Source organism: Salmo salar, chromosome ssa05 (genome assembly GCF_905237065.1).
Source record: "Salmo salar chromosome ssa05, Ssal_v3.1, whole genome shotgun sequence".
Lineage (NCBI taxonomy): Eukaryota > Metazoa > Chordata > Actinopteri > Salmoniformes > Salmonidae > Salmo > Salmo salar.
In genome coordinates this window covers 29,540,827-29,565,596 of record NC_059446.1, presented here as the reverse complement: position 1 = coordinate 29,565,596, position 24,770 = coordinate 29,540,827, and the positions used below count along the sequence as shown (strand labels likewise).

At 42.3% G+C, this 24,770-nt stretch overlaps 1 protein-coding gene across 8 annotated transcripts in view; it reads right to left on the bottom strand.

Moving 5' to 3' along the window:
• LOC106604565 (E3 ubiquitin-protein ligase RNF130) overlaps window positions 1-24,770 on the bottom strand; it is a 72,642-nt gene that overhangs the window by 30,838 nt on the left and 17,034 nt on the right. For 5 of the 8 annotated variants that reach the window (XM_045718030.1, XM_045718031.1, XM_045718033.1 and 2 more), the window contains exons 3-4: window positions 15,006-15,200; window positions 2,479-2,741 (exon numbers count right to left, since the gene is read on the bottom strand). In XM_045718030.1, the coding sequence (XP_045573986.1) occupies window positions 2,479-2,741; window positions 15,006-15,200 (458 nt within the window). The remainder of the gene's footprint in view (window positions 1-2,478; window positions 2,742-15,005; window positions 15,201-24,770) is intronic. The other 3 variants (XM_045718032.1, XM_045718037.1, XM_045718035.1) reach the window with 1 other exon arrangement.

Below are 24,770 nucleotides of genomic sequence, written 5' to 3'. Positions count from 1 at the left end.
AACCATGTTAAGTCTTATTTAGGTGATAGTCATTTACTCAATTGGGAACTGTCATCCACATCAATTGGGGAGGCCAACCAGTGCTCCAGCACATTGACTAACCGGGCTATCTGCATTGTGTCCCGCCACCTGCCAAACCCTCTTTTACGCTACTGCTACTCTCTGTTCATCATATATGCATAGCCACTTTAACCATATCTACATGTACATACTACCTCAATCAGCCTGACTAACCGGTGTCTGTATGTAGCCTCGCTACTTTTATAGCCTCGCTACTGTATATAGCCTGTCTTTTTACTGTTGTTTTATTTCTTTACTTACCTATTGTTCACCTAATACCTTTTTTGCACTATTGGTTAGGGCCTGTAAGTAAGCATTTCACTGTAAGGTCTACACCTGTTGTATTCGGCGCACGTGACAAATAAACTTTGATTTGATACTCTGTGTTACTCTGTAATTGTAACGATGTGCGCTGAGAGTCAGGAAGTAGTTCAGGGAGTGAGTGTTTTAATAAATAAACGCAACATAATACAAAACAAGAAACACGAACAACGCACAGACATGAAACAGAAACAATAACGCCTGGGGAAGGAACCAAAGGGAGTGACATATATAGGGAAGGTAATCAAGGAAGTGATGGAGTCCAGGTGAGTCTGATGACATGCAGGTGCGCGTAACAATGGTGACAGGTGTGCGCCATAACGAGCAGCCTGGTGACCTAGAGGCCAGAGAGGGAGCACGTGACGGTAATGTATTTCATGTAATTGTTTAAGTGTCAATTATTTAGTGACTAATAAATCCTATTAGTTGAATTGAGTAAATGCATTCCTTGTTTAACAGAGTAATTCGAAGATTTAAGATGCGTTCATAATTTAGTAGGTATTTTGATAGTTGTTAGTTACACTACACATCATATGCTTGGGTACCACCTTGACATCCCTGATCTACTTGACTCAATAAATGAATGCTAGAACATTGGGTCGCCAGGATTAGCTAATTGTATCTAGCCTCTTTCGTAACAGCTAAACGGGGATCCTAATAAAATACCAAATACCAATAATTGCAAGAAAGACATGTTCATTAGTGAGTTGGTGATGTAATGATTCACTATCTTGCTAGATCCTCCAGAGACAGACAGGGCCTGTTGCATTTATTCATATAATAATGGAGTCAGATTGATGACTAGTTTAATATTATTTAGCATCATTTTTACACATCTACATGCATGTGTGTGAGAGAGAGAGAGAGAGAGAGACTCCCCCTGTGATTAGAGGAAGTAGGTCTGGTCAGTCCCATTCACTACGACTAGGGATCAGTGTGTAGAGTAGAGTGGACTTCTTTATAACTCACCTGATTAGTGGCTCTTCACTCATTAACACTGACCCCACTGATTTATACTGTGCTCTAATGTGAAAGAATATACCTTTTGAGAGAGCGAGAGAGGTGTGAGCTTTGGAAACACGCAGAAGCTGTTGACTGGGCATTTGAGTGTGTTTGTTGGGTTACACTATCAATGTTCGTCACCTCTTGCCTCCTCAGAGAGCGAATGATAACTACAGTGTTATAGAGACCAGAGAATTTAATGACAAACATGGTGAGGGGTTGTTTCTGACAGATGACTTGAGAGAGGAGTCCCTCACTGGCAGATACTACATTAGGACTGTTTGTAAACAATCTTAAAATGGCTCCTTCTTTGGAATTCTTTCCTTTTTCCACAGAAAGGACTGTGGGGCTAAAGGAAATTAGACTATTTAAGATAATTGAGACAGGGCCCCACTAACCTCTACTATCTTGGCTTAGATTGTTACAGTTCAGGTACTAAAGGTAGCGTCTTAGCACTAGACCAACCGAAAGGGTTGAGTGTGTATTTCAAAGATGCCGGACGCTGAGGAAGCAGAGTTTTACCACAACGATCCTCCATTAAGGATTCATAAGCAATTTACAGCATCAAAATTGCATAGCTGCTTCCTCTTGCTGGTTTCCCCACCCAACAGGAGAGAGCGAGCGAGAGAGAGCACAGGGCGGTCAACCGAGCCAGACTACAAACATCTGGAGGGCATGAAGGAGAGGACAACTGGCACTTGACCTGCTCTTCTCTTCCTTTACCTGATATGAGTCATCAGATTCGTCACAGACAACTGAAAACCAGTGTGTCAAAGTGACATTGAGAGCATATGCCTCAACTAAAAGCTCCAAGCTCGGCAAAATGAGTCACCACTACCAATAATATTTTCTTACATAAAAAAAAAGATGGATTTTTGTAGCCTTGGGTGTTAATATCAGGACCTGTGCCCTCCTTCCAAAGAAAAATCTAAAACAATGTGATATTATTACCTGACTGCAATACAACCATTCAAATGTGGTAAAGGGCTTTGAGCTACATGTGTGGATCTCAATTTACAAAAATTGGACCCCAAGTAAATAAACACCAAATAAATACCAGACAGTAATAGAAAGAGTAACCATTAGCAAACATACTCTATGTCCTACCTGGCTGCGGTCACGTGCGCTCGTAAAGCGGATCTTCTGGATGAAGTAGAAGATGAGCCAGGCAGAGGAGATGATCATGAGTACGATGAAGGAGATGGAGACGAAGACCAGGGAGCCGCGGTTGATGTTCTTAGCCTGGCCGTGTTGGCCCACCACCACACTCACCAGCACCGTCAGGTTCCTCTCCAGCAGACCCAGGATCTCCTTGCCGTAAGACTCGGTGATCATCACTGCCACCGTGTCGCCTGTACCTGAGAGAGTAGAGGGGAGTTAACAGTGGCTAGGTTTTAGTGGTAATCCAACCAGAACTTTTCTTTGTGACACATCAAGCCAATGAAAAACCATGGCCAGTCAGTTCCAATCCATTATTTGAGGTAATCAGTCAGTTAGCATACACTTATTCATGTTCCCTCCACTATATGTATCTGCCAGCTTTTACATGTCAGATGCATAACACAATAATTGCATAGGCAATTTCTCTTCACCCACATTGACAGTATCCACAGAGCCAAGTCATGAACAACATCTACAGATCTAGGAACAGTTCCCAGCTCTGGCAAAGTGGAACCAATCTCTTTAGCCACTATGAAAACACTCAGAGCCAGTCAATAGATTCTCATTCCTAATTTATTAACACAGGGTTCTAAACACCTGCTCAGCCAAAACAACTGTGTAGTGACGGAGGGTTGAATGTCCCATGGACTGAGGAAATACATGTGGAGACTGGAGAAATGTATGTGTGAATATATTCATCATTTGAATAATATACCCTATGCGAATAAATGTGAACTATTATGTCCCTGGTCCAGGCCTATACACAGCAACAAAGTGGATGTGGTATACATGCAGAGCAATTCATTCATTGACAATGACCGCAATGACTTGCAGAGAGCATTAGACAGTGGAAAATATTAATCGTTTTTTAAACTATACTGAGCAGTGGTAGAGCCATCTGTGATCATCATCGTCTTCATTTTAGTGAAATCCAGACAGCTGACTGCTACAGGCCAGAGGGAGTCAAGTTACTGCTGGAGACGACTCCTCTCTGTCCCCCTGGGCTCTTTACCACAGCTTGCCTTGCCACTAATAGCAGCTGACAGTGCACTTTGTGTGTCTGTGTGTGTGTAAGCGTGTCTACTGTACATCAGTGTTTGTGTGTGTGTGTGCCAGTGTGTGTTTACATGTGTGTGCGTTTAGACCAGTAAAGTGATGTTTCAGAAGCAGCACAGAGAGTGATGACCAGAGGAGTACGGGGCAGTTTACCTTGCCCCATTATTGACGAATGGCCGACAGCACACTGATGTCACACACACCAGGGACATTTGTCTCAATCCTCATGAGAGTAAGACCACCAGCACCACGGCTGCTCTGTGCTAAAAAAAAATGTACCTCCAACATTAAAATAACATTGTGATGAAAGAAGTAACAAGACATTCCCTGACAGCTCAATCATCTCCTTTTTAAAATCACCAAACGTCCTTGAGAAGTTTGACTTTGAATTATCAATAAACCATGGCTGCTTCTTATGAGATGGGAATTCCTCCAATACTTTTTTTTTTCTTGTTCAGAGAAAGAGAACATGAGAAAGAGAGAGAAAGAAAGGTCTGTAATTCAGAAGGCTGGGTATAATGACTCCCTGTCGTACAGGCTGAAAGGCAACAGGTTAAGTCATTACGCTATTGATCTCTACCTCTCTCAATCGCTTTCTCTATACCTTTCCCTCCCTCTCTCCTCTGTGGAAGCCCTCTCTTAAAGGTGCCCTTTAGCCAAAAGCCGCCTGGCTCCTTACTCAGCTTTTTTCGGGAGCACGGGTGCCACAGGAGATGTGGCGATTGAGGCCACCTTTGCACTGAGCTACCTGACAAAGACGAGGAGGAAGAGGAGAGAGGGAGGAAGGGATTTGTTAACATTGGCTAAGGGGGCTGGTTTTGTTGTGGTCATTCGGATTTGGAATCCCAAGGTTTGCGTGTACTTAAAGGGATAGTTCACTCCACAATTAAAGGGATAGTTCACCCCACAATTAAAGGGATAGTTCACCCCACAATTACAGTTTTTCAGATGGTATCAATAGGGCTGTGACAAAAATGTAATAACCGTGTAGCTGACAGTTATAGATGAAGACCATCATGAAAATAAAATAACCATCAAAACCGTTTAATTATCTTTAATTTCATGTAGATAAACTTGACCTAATAGTGGGTGTGTTCACTAATGATTATAAACAATTTTTTTGGTAACTTAGTTTATTAAAAACTTTCTACATTTCCTCCTCTCCTCCTTCGATGCTCCAGCAGCGATCTGCTAGACGGGCGGGGGTGTAGAGCGCTACAGGCTACGGCACTTCAGCACAAATATTGTTTGATGTGTGGACAATCTTTTACACAATGTACGTTTTCTTTGCTTGCTAGTAAACAAATAAATAGGTATTTTATTAAAAAAGGTTGCATGTGTCTGACTATTCATTAATTATTCAACAGCAGTCGACAAGGTTGTACTGGCTCTGAGGCCTATAATGCTCTAATGTTGTGTCAAATGGACAATGTGCCAATCCTCTTCAACCTGGCATGGTATAATTTGATACGGAATCTTTTCTTCATTTCTAGATGAATCAACACTGATCAGGCCGTGTCCTGGCCGATATGGTGCCCTTGGTGAAACCCCATTTTCTTTGTCGTCCTCCTATCCCCGCAATGTAGAATAGTAGCCTAGGCTTTACAATGTCGGCCCATAATGTACTTCTATGAATGCCCATGTGGTAGCCTACCGTTTGTAAAACAGGCAATTTACCACTAATCCCTGTCATTTGGTTACATTAAAATATGTATTAATTACAGTAATATACCATTCTCATTCTCGGAATGGAAATGTTGTTTGTAGAGTTCAAAACCTGCTACACTTGAGAGAAACAAGTTTTGGTTTATTTCATAACCATCATTTACGCGCTCCATGTGAGCAATGAGCATGTGTCTGGTTTCTCTGTCCTGATAATGGAGCTCGTACACCTGAGCACACATAGAAATACCTGGCCTACTTCTCGCAAATGTCAAATTCAAGTGCTCAGCTGGGCTTCTCAGTCCGCTTTTGTTAACATCCATTCAAGTGATAATAGTTCCTCACAGTATTTGAATAATCTTCCCAACACTCCCACTCGATAATCAGCGAGGCTGATAAATAGGCAACATGTTGTATTTGTTTCTATTTTAATGATCTTATCTTCATACTATAGCATAGCTGTCCCCTTCACACTTTCATTGTCAATTCATTTACACTGTTATTTTAGTCACTTAGCAGATGCTCTTATTCAGAGTGAATTACAGTGCATTCATCTTAAGATAGCTAGGTGGGACAACCACACAGTCATATTAAGTACATTTTTCCTTAACGTGGTGAGAGGGCCAAGAGACCAGAGGTGGCAGAATGGAGTGTTTGGGTTGGGGTGTAGGGTTTGAGCATAGCCTGAAGGTAGGGAGGGTCAGTTGAACACCAGGCAGGCTGCAGTATTCTGGATACTTTGCAGGGGTTTGATGGCACAAGCAGGGAGCCCAGCCAACAGAGAGTTTCAGTAGTCCAGACAGGAGAGGACAACTGCCTGGATTAGGACCTGTGCTGCTTCCTGTGTGAGGTAGGGTCATACTCTATAGATGTTGTAGAACATGAACCTGCAGGAGCGAGTCTCTGCTTTGATGTTTTGCAAAGAACGTCAAGGTGTTGACCAGGGTCACGCCAAGGTTCTATACACTCTGGGAGGGGGGTCAACGTGGAGTTGTCAACCATGATGGAGAGGTCTTTCAGTGGGCAGGCCTTCCACGAGAGGAACAGCAGCTCAGTTTTAATTCATCATCTTATAGCTGTTAGCAGTTGATGTTATTCTTCAATAACACAGACCCCAAAACAAATCAGGGGGAGAAAAATAGGTTTATTCAAAAATAACAAATCATATATGCTATGCTGAGAGGTAGATGTTCCTTCTTTCCTGTCCTCAGTTCTCTCCACAGAACAAAAGATACATTATGTAATTTATAACCCCCAACCCTAGCCTGTGGTTGACCAATTAGAATTCCTTGCAGTAAAATTGGGCCAATGACCAAATAACAAGTATCCTGTTTCAGGCTCAATGTATAGACGATTCAGACCACTGATATCTTGTCACACGTAGCTATGAGTCCAGGACTGAAAGCCTTACACAGATTCTAAACAGATGTTGAACTCAAAAATAACTTTCCATTGATCGTTAATTCCCTCTAGTCCTTTGCGTTGTGTATAATACGTTTTTAATTTGTTTTAAGGAAAGGAGAAATATTTGCTTGTGTCGGACATACGCTGGTGGCTTTGATTGACAGGTGCTTTTACGGGGGTATGTGTGTATGCGAGTTTGCTGATTCTCTCCATAGGCCTATATGTCCATTCGGAGAGTTTCCTAAAGTAGCCTGTCTGGATTCCATCTCTTTAAGAAGATTCAAATGCTCCTGTTATGATTTAATCTTGTAAAAGGCCTGTTTTAACCTAATATAAATATGAATTGCCCTCACTAAACCAGGGACGGGCAACTGGCGACCCGCATTTTGAAGGCCCTCTGATCAATTCCTTCCTGAGGAACTCAGTCAGGGTCTCAACTTACTGTTGAGAGGTAGAATAGTAGAATACATAAGGTGCAATTTCCAAATTTGGTTGTGCATCAGTTTTTATCTAGTTAAGACAATCAATTAGCCCATGTCAGCTAACTTTTTTTAGATTGGTAAATTAGTTTAGCGGCCAAGTATTTAAACTTGTTATCATGGTCGAATTACCAGCCAGGGGGCCCGCATTGATTTGTTAGTATCACTCCGATATGATTTTTTATTTATCTTTTAATTAACTAGGCACACTCCTGGCATTTGGGGCGGCAGGTAGCCTAGTGGTTAGAGCGTGTATAATTGCACAATTTTTATCTATATCCGATGTGCATCAACACAAAACACGCACACACGATCTGCACCACCTCTGCTTATCGCAAAAGAAGTGCACCTGCCTTTATGATGCACTCTATTAACCAGGGATCGATGGGAAATCACGGCCAGTCAAAACAATGGGCCGTGCACAGCAGGCCGCTACCATTAAATTATTAGATTTATGGGGCCAGGCTAGTTCACCATAGACCCAGCACTGGTTAGGCTAGGCCAGTTCACCATAGACCCAGCACTGGCTAGGCTAGGCCAGTTCACCATAGACCCAGCACTGGCTAGGCCATAACAGACCCAGCACAAGTGTTATACCATAGCCCAGGGGCCATGACGCAGCTTGACTTATTAACTCCAGTGCCACATGCTAAAGGCCTGGATGTTAATATCTTTTAAAGTTAAGATGAACTAGTCTCATACCCTCCTACTCTGTAACCCTGAAAGTATATGAACACGCGAACACAGAAAAAAGGAGCAATACTTTGGGTTGACCTTTGAGTCGCACTTAAATTGGATAAAAAGACTTCTGTGATTAAACTCCAAAACCGTTCATTTAAAACAGAATACATCTAAAGTGGTTTGCTTTCATCAGTAAATACATGATGGTATAATGGAAACAATGTTAAGTGTTGCTAAGTGTCTAAATGACTTTACACAGAGAGGAATGATATATTAGGTAGCCTAGTGATTAGAGCTTTGGGCCAGTAACCGAACAGTTGCTAGATCGAATCCCTGAGCTGACAAGGTAAAAATCTGTTGTTCTGCCCCTGAACAAGGAAGTTAACCCACTGTTCCTAGGCCATCATGGTAAATAAGAATTTGTTTTTAACTGACTTACCTAGTTAAATAAAGGTTAAGTAAAACATTTTTAAAAATGGTGTGTGTGTGTGCACGCTCTTCAGTGAGTGTGTGTTGCGTCAGAGCAGGGGCATAAGCCAACAGTCTATTCTCTGATGACTCATACAGTAGTCATCTGGTGTGTCTGTCCTGTCTGAGCGTCCACGGAGAGCATTAACTAACCTTCACCTGTTTGTCACACAATGATACAGCCAGGTCCTCAGCCTCGTGACTACCACAGTCCCAGAGATGCTGTCACTCTGATAACATACGCTCACGCATGTAAGCACAGTTGCCTACAGGTAATTGGCTGATAACACAGCCAAAAACACAGTAAGACGCTTGGCTAGAATGAGACTGCAGGGACCACAAGAGCAGGCATAAACAAGATTCTCTCGCTCTCTCCCTCTCCCACAATGACTACCACCCTGTAGCACTCACATCTATAAATCGTGAAGCGCTTTGAGAGGCTGGTTATGGCACACATCAACTCCATCATCCCAGAGCCACCCCAATTTGCATACTGCCCAAACAGATCCATAGACGACGCAATCTCAACTACACTCCACACTGCCCTTACCCGCCTAGAAAAGAGGAATACCTATGTGAAAATGCTGTTCATTGACTACAGCTCAGCGTTCAGCACAATTGTCCCCTCCAAGCTCGTCACCAAGCTTAGGACTTTCTGCAACTGGATCATGCTTCCTGACGGGCAGACAGCAGGTGATGAGGGTAGGAATCTCCTCCAGTTAACATCTCCTCCGCCACGCTGACCCTCAACATGGGGGCCCCACAGGGGTGTGTGCTTAGTCCCCTCCTGTACTCCCTGTTCACCCAAAACTGTGTGGGAACGCTGACGACACGACGGTGGTAGGCCTGATCACCGGCGACAATGAGAGGGCCTACAGGGAGGTCAGTGACCTGGCAGTGTGGTGTCAGGACAACAATCTCTCATTCAACATCAGTAAGTCCAAGGAGCTGATCGTGGGACTACAGGAAACTGGAGGGCAAGCACGCCCCCATCCACATCAACAGGGCTGCAGTGGAGTAGGTCGAGAGCTTCAAGTTCCTCAGTGTCCAAATCACTAAAGACTTAAAAATGGTCCACATACACACGCACGGTCGTGAAGAAGGTGCGAAAGCGCCTCTTCCCCCTCAGGAGGTTGAAAAGGTTTGGCATTGGCCCTCAAATCCTCAAAAATGTCTACAGCTGTACAATTGAGAGCATCTTGACTGGCTAATTCATTGCTTGGTTTAGTTAGAAGCACCGCGCTCGATCGCATGTCGCTACAGAGGGTGGTGCGGACAGCTCTGTACATTACTGGGGCTGAGCTCCCTGCCATGCAGGACATCTATATCAGTGTGAAAGGAAGGCCCAGAAAATCATTAAAGACTCCAGCCACCCAAGCTATAGACTGTTCTCTGTGCTTCCCGACAGCAAAGGTACCGGTGCATTAAGTCTGACACCAACAGGCTCTTGAACAGCTTTTATCCCCAAGCCATAAGACCACTAAATAGCTAACAAAATGGCTACACAGACGGAGTTGACACTTGTATTTTATTTTTGCACTCTCCCTATGCACATTCACAGGGAACTACACACTCATGCACACTGTCACTCCAACATACACACTAACACTCAATTCATCATTTGCTCACACAAACATAATATGCACATGCAGAACCAGTCAAAAGTTTGGACACACCTACTCATTCAAGGGTTTTTCTATTGTAGAATAACAGTGAAGACATCAAAACTATACAAATCACACATATGGAATCATGTAGTAACCAAAAAAGTGTTTGAAGAATCTAAAATATATTTGATTCTCAACAGTATTTACACAAGGCCCTAAAGATTGATGTTTTACAACGTTTGACATGTTTTAACGAACGTAAATACAATTTTTTTGACTTTTCGTCGTGACATTGTCCGCGCGCTTCCTACATTTGGAGTAGCTGAACTGAATGCGCGAACAACAATAAGCTATTTGTACATAAATTATGGATTTTATCGAACAAAACAACATTTGTTGAGTACCTGGGATTTCTGGAAGTGCCTTCTGATGAAGATCATCAAAGGTAAGTGAATATTTCTAATACTATTTATTTTTTAGATGACTCCAACATGGCGGCTATCTGTATCGCCTAGTGTTTTTTTCTGAGCACAGTACTCAGATTATTGCAAAGTGTGATTTCCCAGTAAAGTTATTTTGAAATCTAGCAATGCGGTTGCATTCAGGAGATGTTAATCTATAATTCTTGGAATGACAGTTTAATATTTTAGCAATGTTGGTGCTGATTCACCGGCAGCATTGGAGGCAAAATATTTTCTGAACGTCACGCGCCAATGTAAAATGCTGTTTTTATATATAAATATGAACTTCATCGAACAAAAAAATGCATGTATTGTATAACATTTTGTCCTAGGAGTGTCATCTGATGAAGATCGTCAAAGGTTAGTGCTTCATTTAGCTGTGTTTTGGGTTTTTGTGATGCATGCTAGTTGCTTAGAAAATGTGTGGTTATTGTGTCGATGTACTCTCCTAACATAATCTAATGTTTTGCTTTCGCTGTAAAGCCTTTTGGAAATCGGACAACGTGGTTTGAGTCAGGAGAAGTGTATCTATAAAATGGTGTAAAATAGTCCTATGTTTGAGAACTTTGAATTATGACATTTTGTGGTTTTAAATCTGGCGCTCTGATTTTTCACTGGCTGTTGAATAGTGTGGGATGATTTCGTCCCACCTCCCCTAGAGAGGTTAAAAATATAAAAATTTGTTTAACACTTTTTTGGTTACTACATGATTCCATATGTGTTATTTCATAGTTTGTCTTCACTATTATTCTACAATGTGGAAAATAAAAATAAAAACCTTGGAATGATTAAGTGTGTCCAAACCTTTGACTGGTGCTATACATTTATACTGACGTTACACACAATCATCATATACGCTGCTGCTGCTACTCTGTTCATCACATATCCTAATGCCTAGTCACCTTACCCTAAACATATCTACTTCTATTACTCCAGTATCCCTGCACATTGTAAATATGGTACTGGAACTGACTGACCCTGTATATAGCTTCCTTACTTCTTATTTCTCATGTGTTTTTGTATTACATAGTTAATGATTACTGCATTGTTGGGTTTAGAGCTTGCAAGAAAGGCACGTTAATATACTTGTGCACCCCCCCTCTCCCCACCCTCCCTCTCCTCTTCCCCCTCCAGCTCTAAACAGTTATCTGTAAATCGCCACAGCTAAGTCTACAGACAGGCATTCACCACTGAGGAAATCAGAGAGAGAGCAGGGCAGGAACGTGCCCATTCACCACAGAAGAAAACAGAGAGAGCCAGGCACGCACGTGGCCAGGCATGTTTTCATGCCTCCCTCTCTGGCTATGTTTTATAGGTGGCCCCTAAGGGCTGAATCTAAACCTGCTGTGATGGCTTGCTTCCAGATAGTAATCCAAGGCCTGGATATTGTTTTTACCCCTAATGGTTAAGGGTATTACTTGGGTAAGGTAAGCTGTTCCTAGACCTGTGACATGCCAGTCAGCACAGTAACAGAGCTCCCGAGTGGCGCAGCGGTCTAAGGCACTGCATCTCAGTGCTAGAGGCGTCACTACAGACACCCTGGTTTGAATCCAGGCTGTGTCACAACCGGCCGTGATTGGGAGTCCTATAGGGCGGCGCACAATTGGCCTAACGTCATCCGGGTTTGGCCGGTGTAGGCAGTCATTGTTAATAAGAATTTGTTCTTAACTAACTTGCCTAGTTCCATGGGACGGTTGCGCTAATGCGATTAGCATGAGGTTGTAATTAACAAGAACATTTCCCAGGACATAGACATATCTTATATTGGCAGAAAGCTTAAATTAGTGTTAATCTAACTGCACTGTCCAATTTACAGTATCTATTACAGTGAAATAATACCATGCTATTGTTTGAGAGTGCACAATTCTGAACATGAAGTCATTAATAAACAAAGGCACATTTGGGCCGTCTTGATACAACATTTTGAACAGAAATGCAATGGTTCATTGCACCAGTCTAAAACTTTGCACATACACTGCTGCCTGTGGCCAAAATCCAATTTGCACTTGGGCTGGAATAATTCATTATGGCGTTTCTCTTGCATTTCAAAGATGGTACAAAAAAAAGAAAAAACTTTTTTTTTCTTTGTATTATCATTTACCAGATCTATTGTGTTATATTATCCTACATTCCTTTCACATTTCCATAAAAACAATGTTTCCTTTCAAAATGGTACCAAGAATATGCATATCCTTGCTTCAGGGCCTGAGCTACAGGCAGTTAGATTTGGGTGTCATTTTAGGCGCAAATTGAAAAAAAAAAGGGGCAGAACCTTAAGAGGTTGTCAGTGTGCCTTCTTGTGCAAGGCTGATGTCTATCTCTGACCCATATCTCCACGCATCATCTCTGGTTTGCCCTTATCTCTCTTGCACTGTATTAGTGCTGCTGCTGCACAGAGAAACACACACACAAATATGTGCACAGCATGCATACACCCCCCCTCCACACACACACACACACCACAGCTGTGGTTCTTCTTCCTTCAAAGTCAAATCCATATACAGCATATCCCATATTCCATGACATTAATAAATAATTCCCACCCGTGATAAATTATGTGCTTTTCAGGCAAACAGCGATCGATACTGAATAGTATGCGCTCAGGGGAACTATCAGCATTCCACCGTTCGTTCATGGTAGAAAATGACCTTATAAATTAGTCATGGGACTCCTTCTATATTTATAAACAGCCCATCGATCCCACCCAGATAGTGCCGTCACACCTTTTGACTCTTCTCTATCCCTCCCACTTCCTCCCTCCCTTTCCCTTGCTTCTCCTACCGCTGCGAGACTCAAACAACCATTGTCTGCATGGCTTACCAGGTCTATGGATGCTATACAATATTTCTCTGTTTTCTTTCATCCCCTCTCTCCTTTCTCAGTATTTATTTTCCTCGCTCCTCCCGTTTCCTGTCCTCTAACCACCACTGTCTGCCTGCCTGGGCTCCCGAGTGGCGCAGCGGTCTAAGGCACTGCATCTCAGAGCAAGAGGCATCACTACAGTCCCTGGTTCGAATCCAGGCTGAATCACATTCGGCTGTGATTGGGAGTCCCTTAGGGCAGCGCACAATTGGCCCAGCGTCATCCGGGTTTGGGTGGGGTAGGCCGTTATTGTAAATAAGAATTTGTTCCTAACTGACTTGGCTAGTTAAATAAAAGGTTACACATTCCCAACGATCGGCTCCTCAGTGCTATAGTGATTCTACACCAGCTCCCGCCCCCTCTCATTCTCTCTTCACCTCCTCACTAGAATCTTTCGTTATTGTCTCATTCATGCAGGCTTTTCAACGCTAGCTTGAATTATCTCAGGGTATCCCCTGGGGTGGGGTGACGCTAAGGTGACATGCAAAACAGCTCTAGGCTAGCCGTCAGCTACTGTCAATCACTCACTCATACAGGAGAGTCATTCAAGTATCTGGTTATATTATAATGGATGTTTTTAGACAAGCTTCATAGAAAAAATTGTGATCCAAAGGTCAGAAGGTCTGACTTTACTCATACAACTTTACATTGTGGCCAAAATAAGCTGAGACAGACAGTGATGGTAGCAATGACAGAGTGAGTAGGAAGAAACACATGTGAAGCAAAGGAGAGAGAGAGACAGCTGTGACGAAATATGTTTGTGTACCCGTGTTGGCCCACGTGTGTGTATCTGTGGGGTGTTGCATTGTAACAGTACACCGGCCATACCCAAGCCTGCTGGCTGTGTTGGTGTTTGGCTGTGATTGTGGCTGAGGTCCAGCACGCAGGAGTCAGTCTCCATGTCCTTCAGTCAGGACAGCCACATTGTCTGTCCCCTCTACTGTCCCCTGCAGCCACAAACAACAAACTGCCAGCAAACACACTGCACTATGACTGCTATATGCCCCCCCCCCCACACACACACACACACACACACACACACACTATCAAATGACCCTTGGCAGGCAGTATAATGCCATACACCCACCAATGCAGCAGGTTAGCTGGCTATAACACCATATGGCAACAGCTAAATGCTAACTTCACCACCAACACAGTAGGTTAGCTAGCTATAACAACATATAACAATAGCTAAATGCTAACTTCACCACCAACACAGCAGGTTAGCTGGCTAGAACACCATATAACAAGCACTAAATGCTAACTTCACCAACACAGCAGGCTAGCTGGATATGAGCACCATATAAAAATAGCTAAATGCTAACTTCACCACCAATACAGCAGGCTAGCTGGCTATAAGACCATATAACAAGAGCCATACAAACAAGCCAGATGAATAGCATGTATAAGCAATGAACCCATATAAATAGGCCAAGCCATACGTACCCATAAGAAAATGACTACCTGGTCATGCATAAGCCATATGGATAATAACCCATATGAATACATCGAGACGGTGTCCTCCATGGAGTTGTTTTATATGAGTCAAATCAAAACCCATATAAAGCCATACATAGTCCTTAAGCCATATAACAATTCCAAGGCATACAATTAATACATTTTAATTTTATGTTTTATTGTCACATACACTGGATAGGTGCAGTGAAATTTGTTGTTTTACAGGGTCCGCCATAATAGTACGGCACCGTTGGAGCAAATTAACAGTTAAGTTCCTTAGCTGTATAAACAACCCATTTGAATATGACACTATGTGAACTCACCTTCGTGGCCCATCTTGACGGTGTCCTCATTGGAGTTGTTGTTGTAGATGAGCACGGCTGAGGCGTTGAAGGCCGAGGCCTTGAGGATCTTCTCCTTGAAGGTGCAGTTGCCGCGCTGCAGTAGGGCCACCCAGTGCCCCGTCCGAGGAGGCACCACGAAGCGAGTGTGGGGGTTGCAGCCCTGCCGGTCCACCACTGGAGAGGGGGGAGGGGTGAAGGGTTAGGAACCATACCAGGCTGTATAAAATGGTGAGTGGTGTCAGTGTATTTGAAGGGATGCTGATAAACTACTTATAACTCATTCATATATAATTGAGTAATCAAATAAAGTGATTGTAAGTCAAAAGTCATAGCATGGAACTACTGTGGGGGTTCACCCCTGCACAGATACAGCATATAGAGGGAGTGGATTAGACCCCCCCCCTCCCCGACACACACACACACACCTCAGTCTCTGTGAGTTGCTTAACTTCTGCCAGTGTATAAAGTCGTTTAAAATTCACACAGCTGCCTATGGACAGCAGTCACTAGCTCACATTTCGTGCTAACTAAAAAAAACACAGTTTATTGCCCTTTAACAAATGCACAACCAGGAAATCCAGTGGCTTATAATGAATGGGTCACCATAGCAAAACAAAATCACAACATCAAAGCTAAGTACTGCACGGAGTGACTGCCGAGAAGACACCAAAGAAAAAAGGGTTACACATTAAGCAAAAAGCATGATCCGTTTACAAAATGGGCAATTCTTCAGTAGTTACCGGTCACTCAGGTCAATGCTGTGTAGGGCTGCACATTTTGGGGAATATTCAGGAGGTGGAAACTTTCCGTGGGAATTAATGGAAATATATGCAAATTAATATTAATACCATTTAAATGTAGATGTTTTTTGCATTGGATATATTTACCATATTATATGGAGACAGAAACATAAACCTTTTACCTTATCATAAGTAGACAATTGCAAATGACTAAATCCTTCCAATAGAAATGTTAAAAAAAACTATTTAGTTACGAATTGAAGTTTAAATGAGTTGACTCTTCACATGGGATGATTTCACTGAACAACAAAAGAAAGGGAATATTGAATGATCCATCGCATCTCCCCAAAACATTTTCAACATACATCTGCAAAATGATAGTCTAGAAACTAATGCTTTGGTTGTCTTCCTCTCATGCTTCCATGTCTTCTCCCTGGACCTACTCAATGTCCACCTCTTGAACATCAGACTGAGGCCTCATCTTCACTGTCACGTTCCAACCTCGTTGAGAATGGCTCGTCAGGCTCAAAAAGCCTAAAATTTGCCCAGATGGCCACCAATTTTTCAACCCTTGTATTGATCAAACTGTTGCGTGCTTTGGTGTGTGTGTGTGTGTGTGTGTGTGTGTGTGCGTGTGTGTTCCCAAACAAGGACTAGTTGTGCTCTGAGGCGGCTGATGTTGGTGGGATTTGGAGAATAATGGAGGCAACAGGGGAAAGAGCCTCAGATCCACAAAGTCCCTTCCACCAGGTGGCTGATGATATATGTTGGCACGACTGCCATATTGCATCTCCATCCCAAAGCCCTTGCTTAGAAGTGTACTTCGCCAGACTGCCAAGAACCTTGCCCTCATCCAGGCCAAGGTGGCGAGACACGATAGTGATGACACCATAGGCCTTGATCTCTGCACCAGACAGGATACTCATGCCAGCATACTTGGGGTCCAACATGTACGCTGCGGCGTGTATGAGCTTCAGGCAGAAGTCTTCACGCTTTTTGATGTATTTCAGGACTGCAGTTTCCTCTGCTTGGAGCAACAGTGAAGTGGGCAGGGCAATACAGATTTCATTCTCTTACATCTGCAAGCAGAGTCTGAACATCTGACAGGATGGCATTGTCTCCCTCAATCCGTGCAATGGCTACTGCTATAGGTTTCAGGAGTTTCAGGCTTCTTACCACCCTCTCCCAAAACACATCATCCAGGAAGATCCTCTTGATGGGGCTGTCCATATCAGCAGACTGTGATATGGCCATTTCTTCGAGAGACTCCTTCTCCTCCAGGAGACTGTCAAACATGATGACAACACCACCCCAATGAGTGTTGCTGGGCAGCTTCAATGTGGTGCTCTTATTCTTCTCACTTTGCTTGGTGAGGTAGATTGCTGCTATAACTTGATGACCCTTCACATACCTAACCATTTCCTTGGCTCTCGTAGAGTGTATCCATTATTTTCAGTGCCATGATGTCCTTGAGGAGCAGATTCAATGCATGAGCAGCACAGCCAGTGTGTGTGTGATGTGAGGGTAGGACTCCTCCACTTTAGACCAAGCAGCCTTCATGTTCACAGCATTGTCTGTCACCGGTGCAAATACCTTCTGTGGTCCAAGGTCATTGATGACTGCCTTCAGCTGATCTGCAATGTAGAGACCGGTGTGTCTGTTGTCCCTTGTGTCTGTGCTCTTGTAGAATACTGGTTGAGGGTGGAGATGTAGTTAATTATTCCTTGCCCATGAACATTCAACCACCCATCAGAGATGATTGCAATACAGTCTGCTTTCTTTATGATTTGCTTGACCTTCACTTGAACTCGAACTCTGCATCCAGCAAATGAGCAGATAAAGCATGTCTGGTTGGAGGGATGTATGCTGGGCGAAGAACATTCAGAAATCTCTTCCAATACACATTGCCTGTGAGCATCAGAGGTGAACCAGTTGCATACACAGCTTGAGCAAGACATTCATCAGCATCTCTGACTACGTTCCTCCATTGATTCAAAAAAAGGAGGACCATGAGCTGTTGCTATCGACAAGGTGTCTGATTCATAATTTTCACCTCGAATAGAAGTAGGAGGGACTTTTGTCAGAGGTTTCTTGTTGTGAGCACTGAGGGAACTTTATGCACTTGGCCAGACGATTCTGTATCTTTGTTGCATTCTTCACATATGATTTGGCACAGTATTTGCAAATGTACACAGCTTTTCCTTCTACATTAGCAGCAGGGAAATGTCTCCACGCATCAGATAGTGCCCGTGGCATTTTCCTATAAAGACTGGAAAAAACATTAGTAAAAAAAAACAACAAAAAAACTAATACAATTCCATGTAGAGATACAAAGGAGCTGTTTAACTAACTATTTAAGATGAATGTTTTAAAATGAAACGTGAATTAACACTCAGTTTTGTATTCATTATGGATCCCCATTAGCTGCTGCCAAAGCAGCAGCTACTCCTCCTGGGGTCCAGCAAATTAAGGCAGTTTGTACAATTTTAAAAACATTACAATACATTCACAGATTTCACAATACACTGTGTGCCCTCAGGCCCCTACTCTACCACTTCCACATATCTACAGTACTAAATTCATGTGTATGTATAGTGCGTATGTTATCGTGTGTGTATGTGTGTGTGTGTATGCCTGTGTCTGTGCCAATGTTTGTGTTGCTTCACAGTCCCCGTTGTTCCACAAGATGCTTTTTTTAATGTTTTTTTAAATCTAATTTTACTGCTTGCATCAGTTACTTCATCTGGAATAGAGTTCCATATAGTCATGGCTCTATGTAGTACTGTGTGCCTCCCATAGTCTGTTCTAGACTTGGGGACTGTGAAGAGACCTCTTGTGGCATCTCTTATGGGGTATGCATGGGTGTCCGAGCTGTGTGCCAGTAGTTTAGTCAGACAGCTAGGTGCATTCAACATGTCAATACCTCTCATAAATAAAAGTAGTGATGAAGTCAATCTCACCTCCACTTTCAGCCAGGAGAGATTGACATGCATATTATTAATATTAGCTCTCTGTGTACATCCACGGGCCAGCCATGCTGTCCTGTTCTGAGCCAGTTTAAATTTTCCTAAGTCCTTTTTTGTAGCACCTGACCTCACGACTTAACAGTAGTCAACCTGCCTTGTTGATAGTGTTGTTAAGGCAGTGCATTGCTTTATTATAGACAGACTTCTCCCCATCTTAGCTACTACTGCATCAATATGTTTTGACCATGACAGTTTACAATCTAGGGCTAACTTATTCATTGACACCCACTCTGAAACTAACTACAACTCTTTGTTGAGTGTTGCAGTCATTTCAGTCGCTGTAGTAGCTGTCATGTATAGTGTTGAGTCATCCGCATACATAGACACTCTGGCTTTACTCAAAGTCAATGGCATGTTGTCAGTAAAAATTGAAAAAAGCAAGGGGCCTAAACACCTACCATGGGGAATTCCTGATTCTAACTGGACAATATTTGAGGCTTCCATTAAAGAATACCCTCTGTGTTCTGTTAGACAAGTAACTCTTTATCCACATTGTAGCAGGGGGTACAAAGCCATAACACATACGTTTTTCCAGCAGCAGACTATGATCGATAATGTCAAAAGCTGCACTGAAGTCTAACAAGACAGTCCCCAATCATTTTATCATCAATTTCTCTCAGCCAACCATCAGTCATTAGTGTAAGTGCTGTGCTTGTTGAGTGTCCTTCCCTATAAGCATGCTGAAATTCTGTTGTCAATTTGTTTACTGTGAAATAGCATTGTATCTAGTCAAACACATTTTTTCCCAGAAGTTTACTAAGGGTTGGTAACAGGCTGATTGCTCTATTTGAGCCAGTAAAGGGGGCTTTACTATTCTTGAGTAGCGGGATGACTTTAGCTTCTCTCCAGGCCTGAGTGCACACACTCTCCAGTAGGCTTAAATTGAAGACGTGGCAAATAGGAGTGGCAATATCGTCTGCTATTATCCTCAGTAATTGTCCATCCAGATTGTCTATCAACAATGACAAGCCACTGGGGTCTGAATCATTTTTTCACCTCTTCCACACTGACTTCACGGAATTCAAAAGTACAATTCTTGTCTTTCATAATTTTGTCCGATATACTTGGATGTGTAGTGTCAGCGTTTGTTGCTGGCATGTCATCCCTAAGTTTAATTACTTTTTCATTGGCAAGATAAGCAAAAGAAGTTTGCAATTTCAGTGGGCTTTGTAATGAATGAGCCATCTGATTCAATGAATGAAGGAGTCGAGTTGGCTTTTAAACCCACATTGTAGCATAAACTAACTAGCAGAAATTGTTAACAAGTTAGAAATGATTTAAATACACTTTGCTGTAGGCTACTATTTAACAAAAAACCATGTCATATAAAATATATTCACCCCACCCAGTATTGTAATCAAAATCTACCAGAAAACATGTAGTCCTTGGCTCAGACAGTGTAGTAGTGTGGGTTCAATAGCATCTCATTAGTGTGCGAGATCTTGAGAATCAGCTGTACATGTGATGAAGAATGCACTGTGCATGCAGAGGGTTGCTATTCCATTGAATTGGGGATAGTTTAACCAAAATATGCCACAAGACCTAGAATTGCCTTGTGTGTATCCCACAAAAAGTTCACTGTTAAGCTAACTTTTTTGATGAATTGAAGCAAAATTCCCCAAATTCCAAGGCTTAACTTCCCATGGAAAATTTCAGAAGAAAATCCTGAAATTTACCAGAAAGTTCCCGACCTTTTGCAACCCTAATGTTGTGTACTAGCCATGCCCTGCTAAACCAGGGGACTACAAAACTTTTCATTATGGCAGGAAACCCATGACAAAATATGTTATGTGCATCTAAAATGGCACCATTTTCCTTATATAATTCACTACTTTTGACAGTGCCTTCAGAAAGTACTCACACCCCTTGAGTTTTTCCACATTTTGTTGTGTTACAGCTTGAATTTAAAATGGATTAAATTGAGGTTGTCGTCACTGGCCTACAGACAATACCACATAATGTCAAAGTGGAATTGTGTTTTAATTGTATTTTACAAATCATTTAAAAATGAAAAGCTCCAATAAGTATTCAACATATTTGTTATGTCAAGCCTAAATAAGTTGAGTAAAAATTAGCTTAAGCCACTTAAGTTGCATGGACTCACTCTGTGTGTAATAACAGTGTTTAACATGATTTTGTAATGACTACCTCATCTCTGTACCCCACACATACAATAATCTGTAAGGTTTTAGTCGAGCATTGAATTTCAAACACAGATTCAACCACAAAGACCAGGGAGGTTTTCCAATGCATCGCAAAGAAGGGCACCTATTGGTAGATGGATACAGTTTTTTAAAGCAGACATTGAATATCCCTTTGAGCATGGTGAAGTTATTAATTACACTTTGGATGGTGTATCAATACAACCAGTCACCACAAAGAATACAGGCGCCCTCCTTAACTCAGTACCGGAGAGGAAGGAAACCGCTCAGGGACTTCACCATGAAGCCAATGGTGACTTTAAAACAGTTACAGACTTTAATGGCTGTGATAGGATAAAACTGAGGATGGATCAACAACATTGAAGTTACTCCACAATACTAACCTTACTGACAGAGTGAAAAGAAGGATGTTCCGAATGCAAATATTCCAAAACATGCATTCTGTTTGCCACAAGGCACTAAAGTAATACTGCACAAATGCGGCAAAGCAATTAACTTTTTGTCCAGAATACAAAGTGTAATGTTTGAGGCAAATCCAATACAACACTTTACTGAGTACCCCTCTCCATATTGTCAAGCATAGTGGTGGCTGCATCATGGTATGGGTATGGTTGTAATCGTTAAGACTTGGGACTTAAGGCTAAGCACAGGCAAAATCCTAGAGGAAAACCTGATTCAGTCTGCTTTCCGCCAGACACTGAGAGATAAGTTTACCATTCAGCAGGACAATAACCTAAAACACAAAGCCACATCTGCACTTGAGTTGCTGTCAAAGAAGACTGTGAAGGTTCCTGAGTGGCCAAGTTATAGCTTTGACTAAATCTTCTGTAGTTCAAAATCTATGGCAAGACCTGAAAATGGTTGTCTAGCAATGACAACAATGAATTTTACAGAGCTTTTTGAAAATAATAAATAGGTAAATGTTGCACAATCCAGGTGGGGATAGCTATTGGAGACGTACCCAGCTAAGGAAATACCACCGGCCAAACCTTCCCCTAACCCGGACGACGCTGGGCCAATTGTGTGCCGCCCCATGGGGCTCCCGGTCACGGCTGGCTGTGACACAGCCAGGAATCGAACCTAAACCACACAAAACTAATTTCATACATAACAGCAAATGAAACGGTGAGGAGAGAACATTTTGGGGAAAGGGCTCGTAACTAAGCAATAAAGTATCAGTATGATGGGGAAGAAAGGGTGAGATAATGAGCGAGTGGAAGCGAACTACGCATAATTATATAATCACCAATTGTGAATGAAGAACAGGGCATCCCATTCTATCATATTGATCTATTCTAAAAAAAAATTTAATCAGAATGGTGCGCACTGAGCATGTGTCCCCACCAAATTAAATGATGACAATGCACGGGCTATTATCAGCACAAAATATCATCCCAAAGAGCAGGCCTTACATTCCAAGCAAAAAACAACATCAGCAACGCACTCACCATCTTTCCTTGTTTATGTGACATGGGCATGCTCCAATTGATGCCATTGCCTGAAGATGCACACCATTTAAGCATGAGCTGACAATAATTGACATTTTTTGACTGTTGTCATATTGACACATTCATTAATCAAAAAATCAAAAATCAAAATCAAATGTATTTATATAGCCCTTCTTACATCAGCTGATATCTCAAAGTGCTGTACAGAAACCCAGCCTAAAACCCCAAACAGTAAGCAATGCAGGTGTAGAAGCATTAATGACATAAATGCTTCTGTGCTGATTTTCACTATTTATTAAGCACACTTGGTGCTTATAGTGATGTTTAGTCTACTTATGTTTTCATCATTTGACCGTGCGTCATTATAAAAAGATGCTCTTACCGCGTTCCAACATGTTCCGTTTCATAGTTGTAAAATGTTGTTTACATATAGCAATGTTACCTAAAACCTTCATAAACACAACCAAATGATTAATTTCACAATAGCATATATGAAATGTATTCATTTCACCGTTAGAATGTTGCAGTCAGAATGACTGCTCATTACCTTGAAGGGGGGAGGGCCCATCGAGGCCCAGCGGTTCTACTGTTAATAGCAGAGACCCAACACACAGAGGGCTGATAGAGGCTGGGCTGATACAAGGTCACAGACATTGATTGTGTTTCAGAAAGGCAGAGAAGGAGAAGCGAGTGTTTCTGAAGGAGAAGCGTCCTTTCTTGTTCCCGTAAACACTCAGTGGTGATTGATAGTGGTATTCTGTGAGTGAGGGTGTGTACTAGGGAGTGGTGATTGATAGTTGTATTCTGTGAGTGAGGGTGCGTGTGTGTACTAGGGAGTGGTGATTGATAGTGGTATTCTGTGAGTGAGGGTGCATGTGTGTACTAGGGAGTGGTGATTGATAGTGGTATTCTGTGAGTGAGGGTGCGTGTGTCTACTAGGGAGTGGTGATTGATAGTGGTATTCTGTGAGTGAGGGTGTGTGTGTGTTTTTACCCCTCTTTCCCTCTGGTGCATGGTGGCGGCATGGTCCCTATCCTGAAGGTTCACCTTCCATGGACACACACTCAGAGACAGACAGTGTAATATTCATCAGGCTGCAGTGTCAACACTAGGGTGCAGATGCTCACTGTCCCTGTGGGATTTACTCTACATGTGTGTGGCTTATTGAGTCAGTCCTGGCATATGCGTGTATGTCTATATCTGCGTGAGTGTGTGAGCATGTATTATAGTTGAGCGCATAAGGAGCAGTTCATTTAAAATTCAGAGAATTTAAGAGACAACACACAAAGCGCACTCTTTCACGTACGTAATGTTATCATTAACTAAACATATTTCACTAAATTAATCAAACACAGGCCGTCAAGACTTAACACACATGCACAAAACTAGCAACCCAAATGTGCCCCAAACACAAAAAAAAGTGCATACTTCATACACAGCCTGGTAAAACGTGAGCAGCAGGTCAATAGCTCTTAGGAGAGACAAAGGTAGAGCGGTACAGCACTTGACTGTTCACTGTAAAAAGGCTGCAGTCAGGACGACTTCTATTCACTTCACTCAATGCCGTAAGAACCATGCCTGACGTTCACTTCAGCCTAATGAACAGGCACTCATTCAGGAAGGATGATTTAAAGTGGCAATCTGCAGTTCAAACAATAGCAAGTGCCACCCTGCCACTGATTTGGTAAAGAGCTGAGGGATGGGGCAATGTAACAAACACAGACAGAGCTATGGATACAAGGACTGACTATCTATGATCTAACAATTATAGTTTGAGGCTATACAGTGTTTGTTTACAAACAAAGGAGTAAAATATATTCTTCAAAAATCAATGGGTATACATCGTTCATTTAAAAGTCTAAAAATGGATGCAGCAACTGCAGATCCACCTTTAAGGGTGTGAGCACGTGTATGATGTGAACATGTAATGTATGGGGAAAGAAATGCACACAAAATGGTCGTTTAATCTTAATAAACCGCCTTCCAGGCGAATTTGGGCAGATTAAATGTAGCCACTATCGTTGGCATGTCAGCACTATCCCATTCCTGAACATTTACAGTGCCTTCAAAAAGTATTCATACCCCTTGACTTATTTTGTCTTACAGCCTGAATTCAAAATGTATTAAAATAATTTCTCTTCTCCCATCTACACACAAACACCCCATAATGACAAAGTGAAAACACATGTAGAAATTTTTGCAAAATGTATTGAAAATTAAATATAGAAAAATCTAATTTACATAAGTTATTCACACGTGTGTGTTTCTTTCTAAATGCTTTGAAAAGCTGGTTATGGCTCACATCAATACCATCTCAGACACCCTAGCCTAGACCCACTCCAATTCGCATACCACCCCAACAGATCCA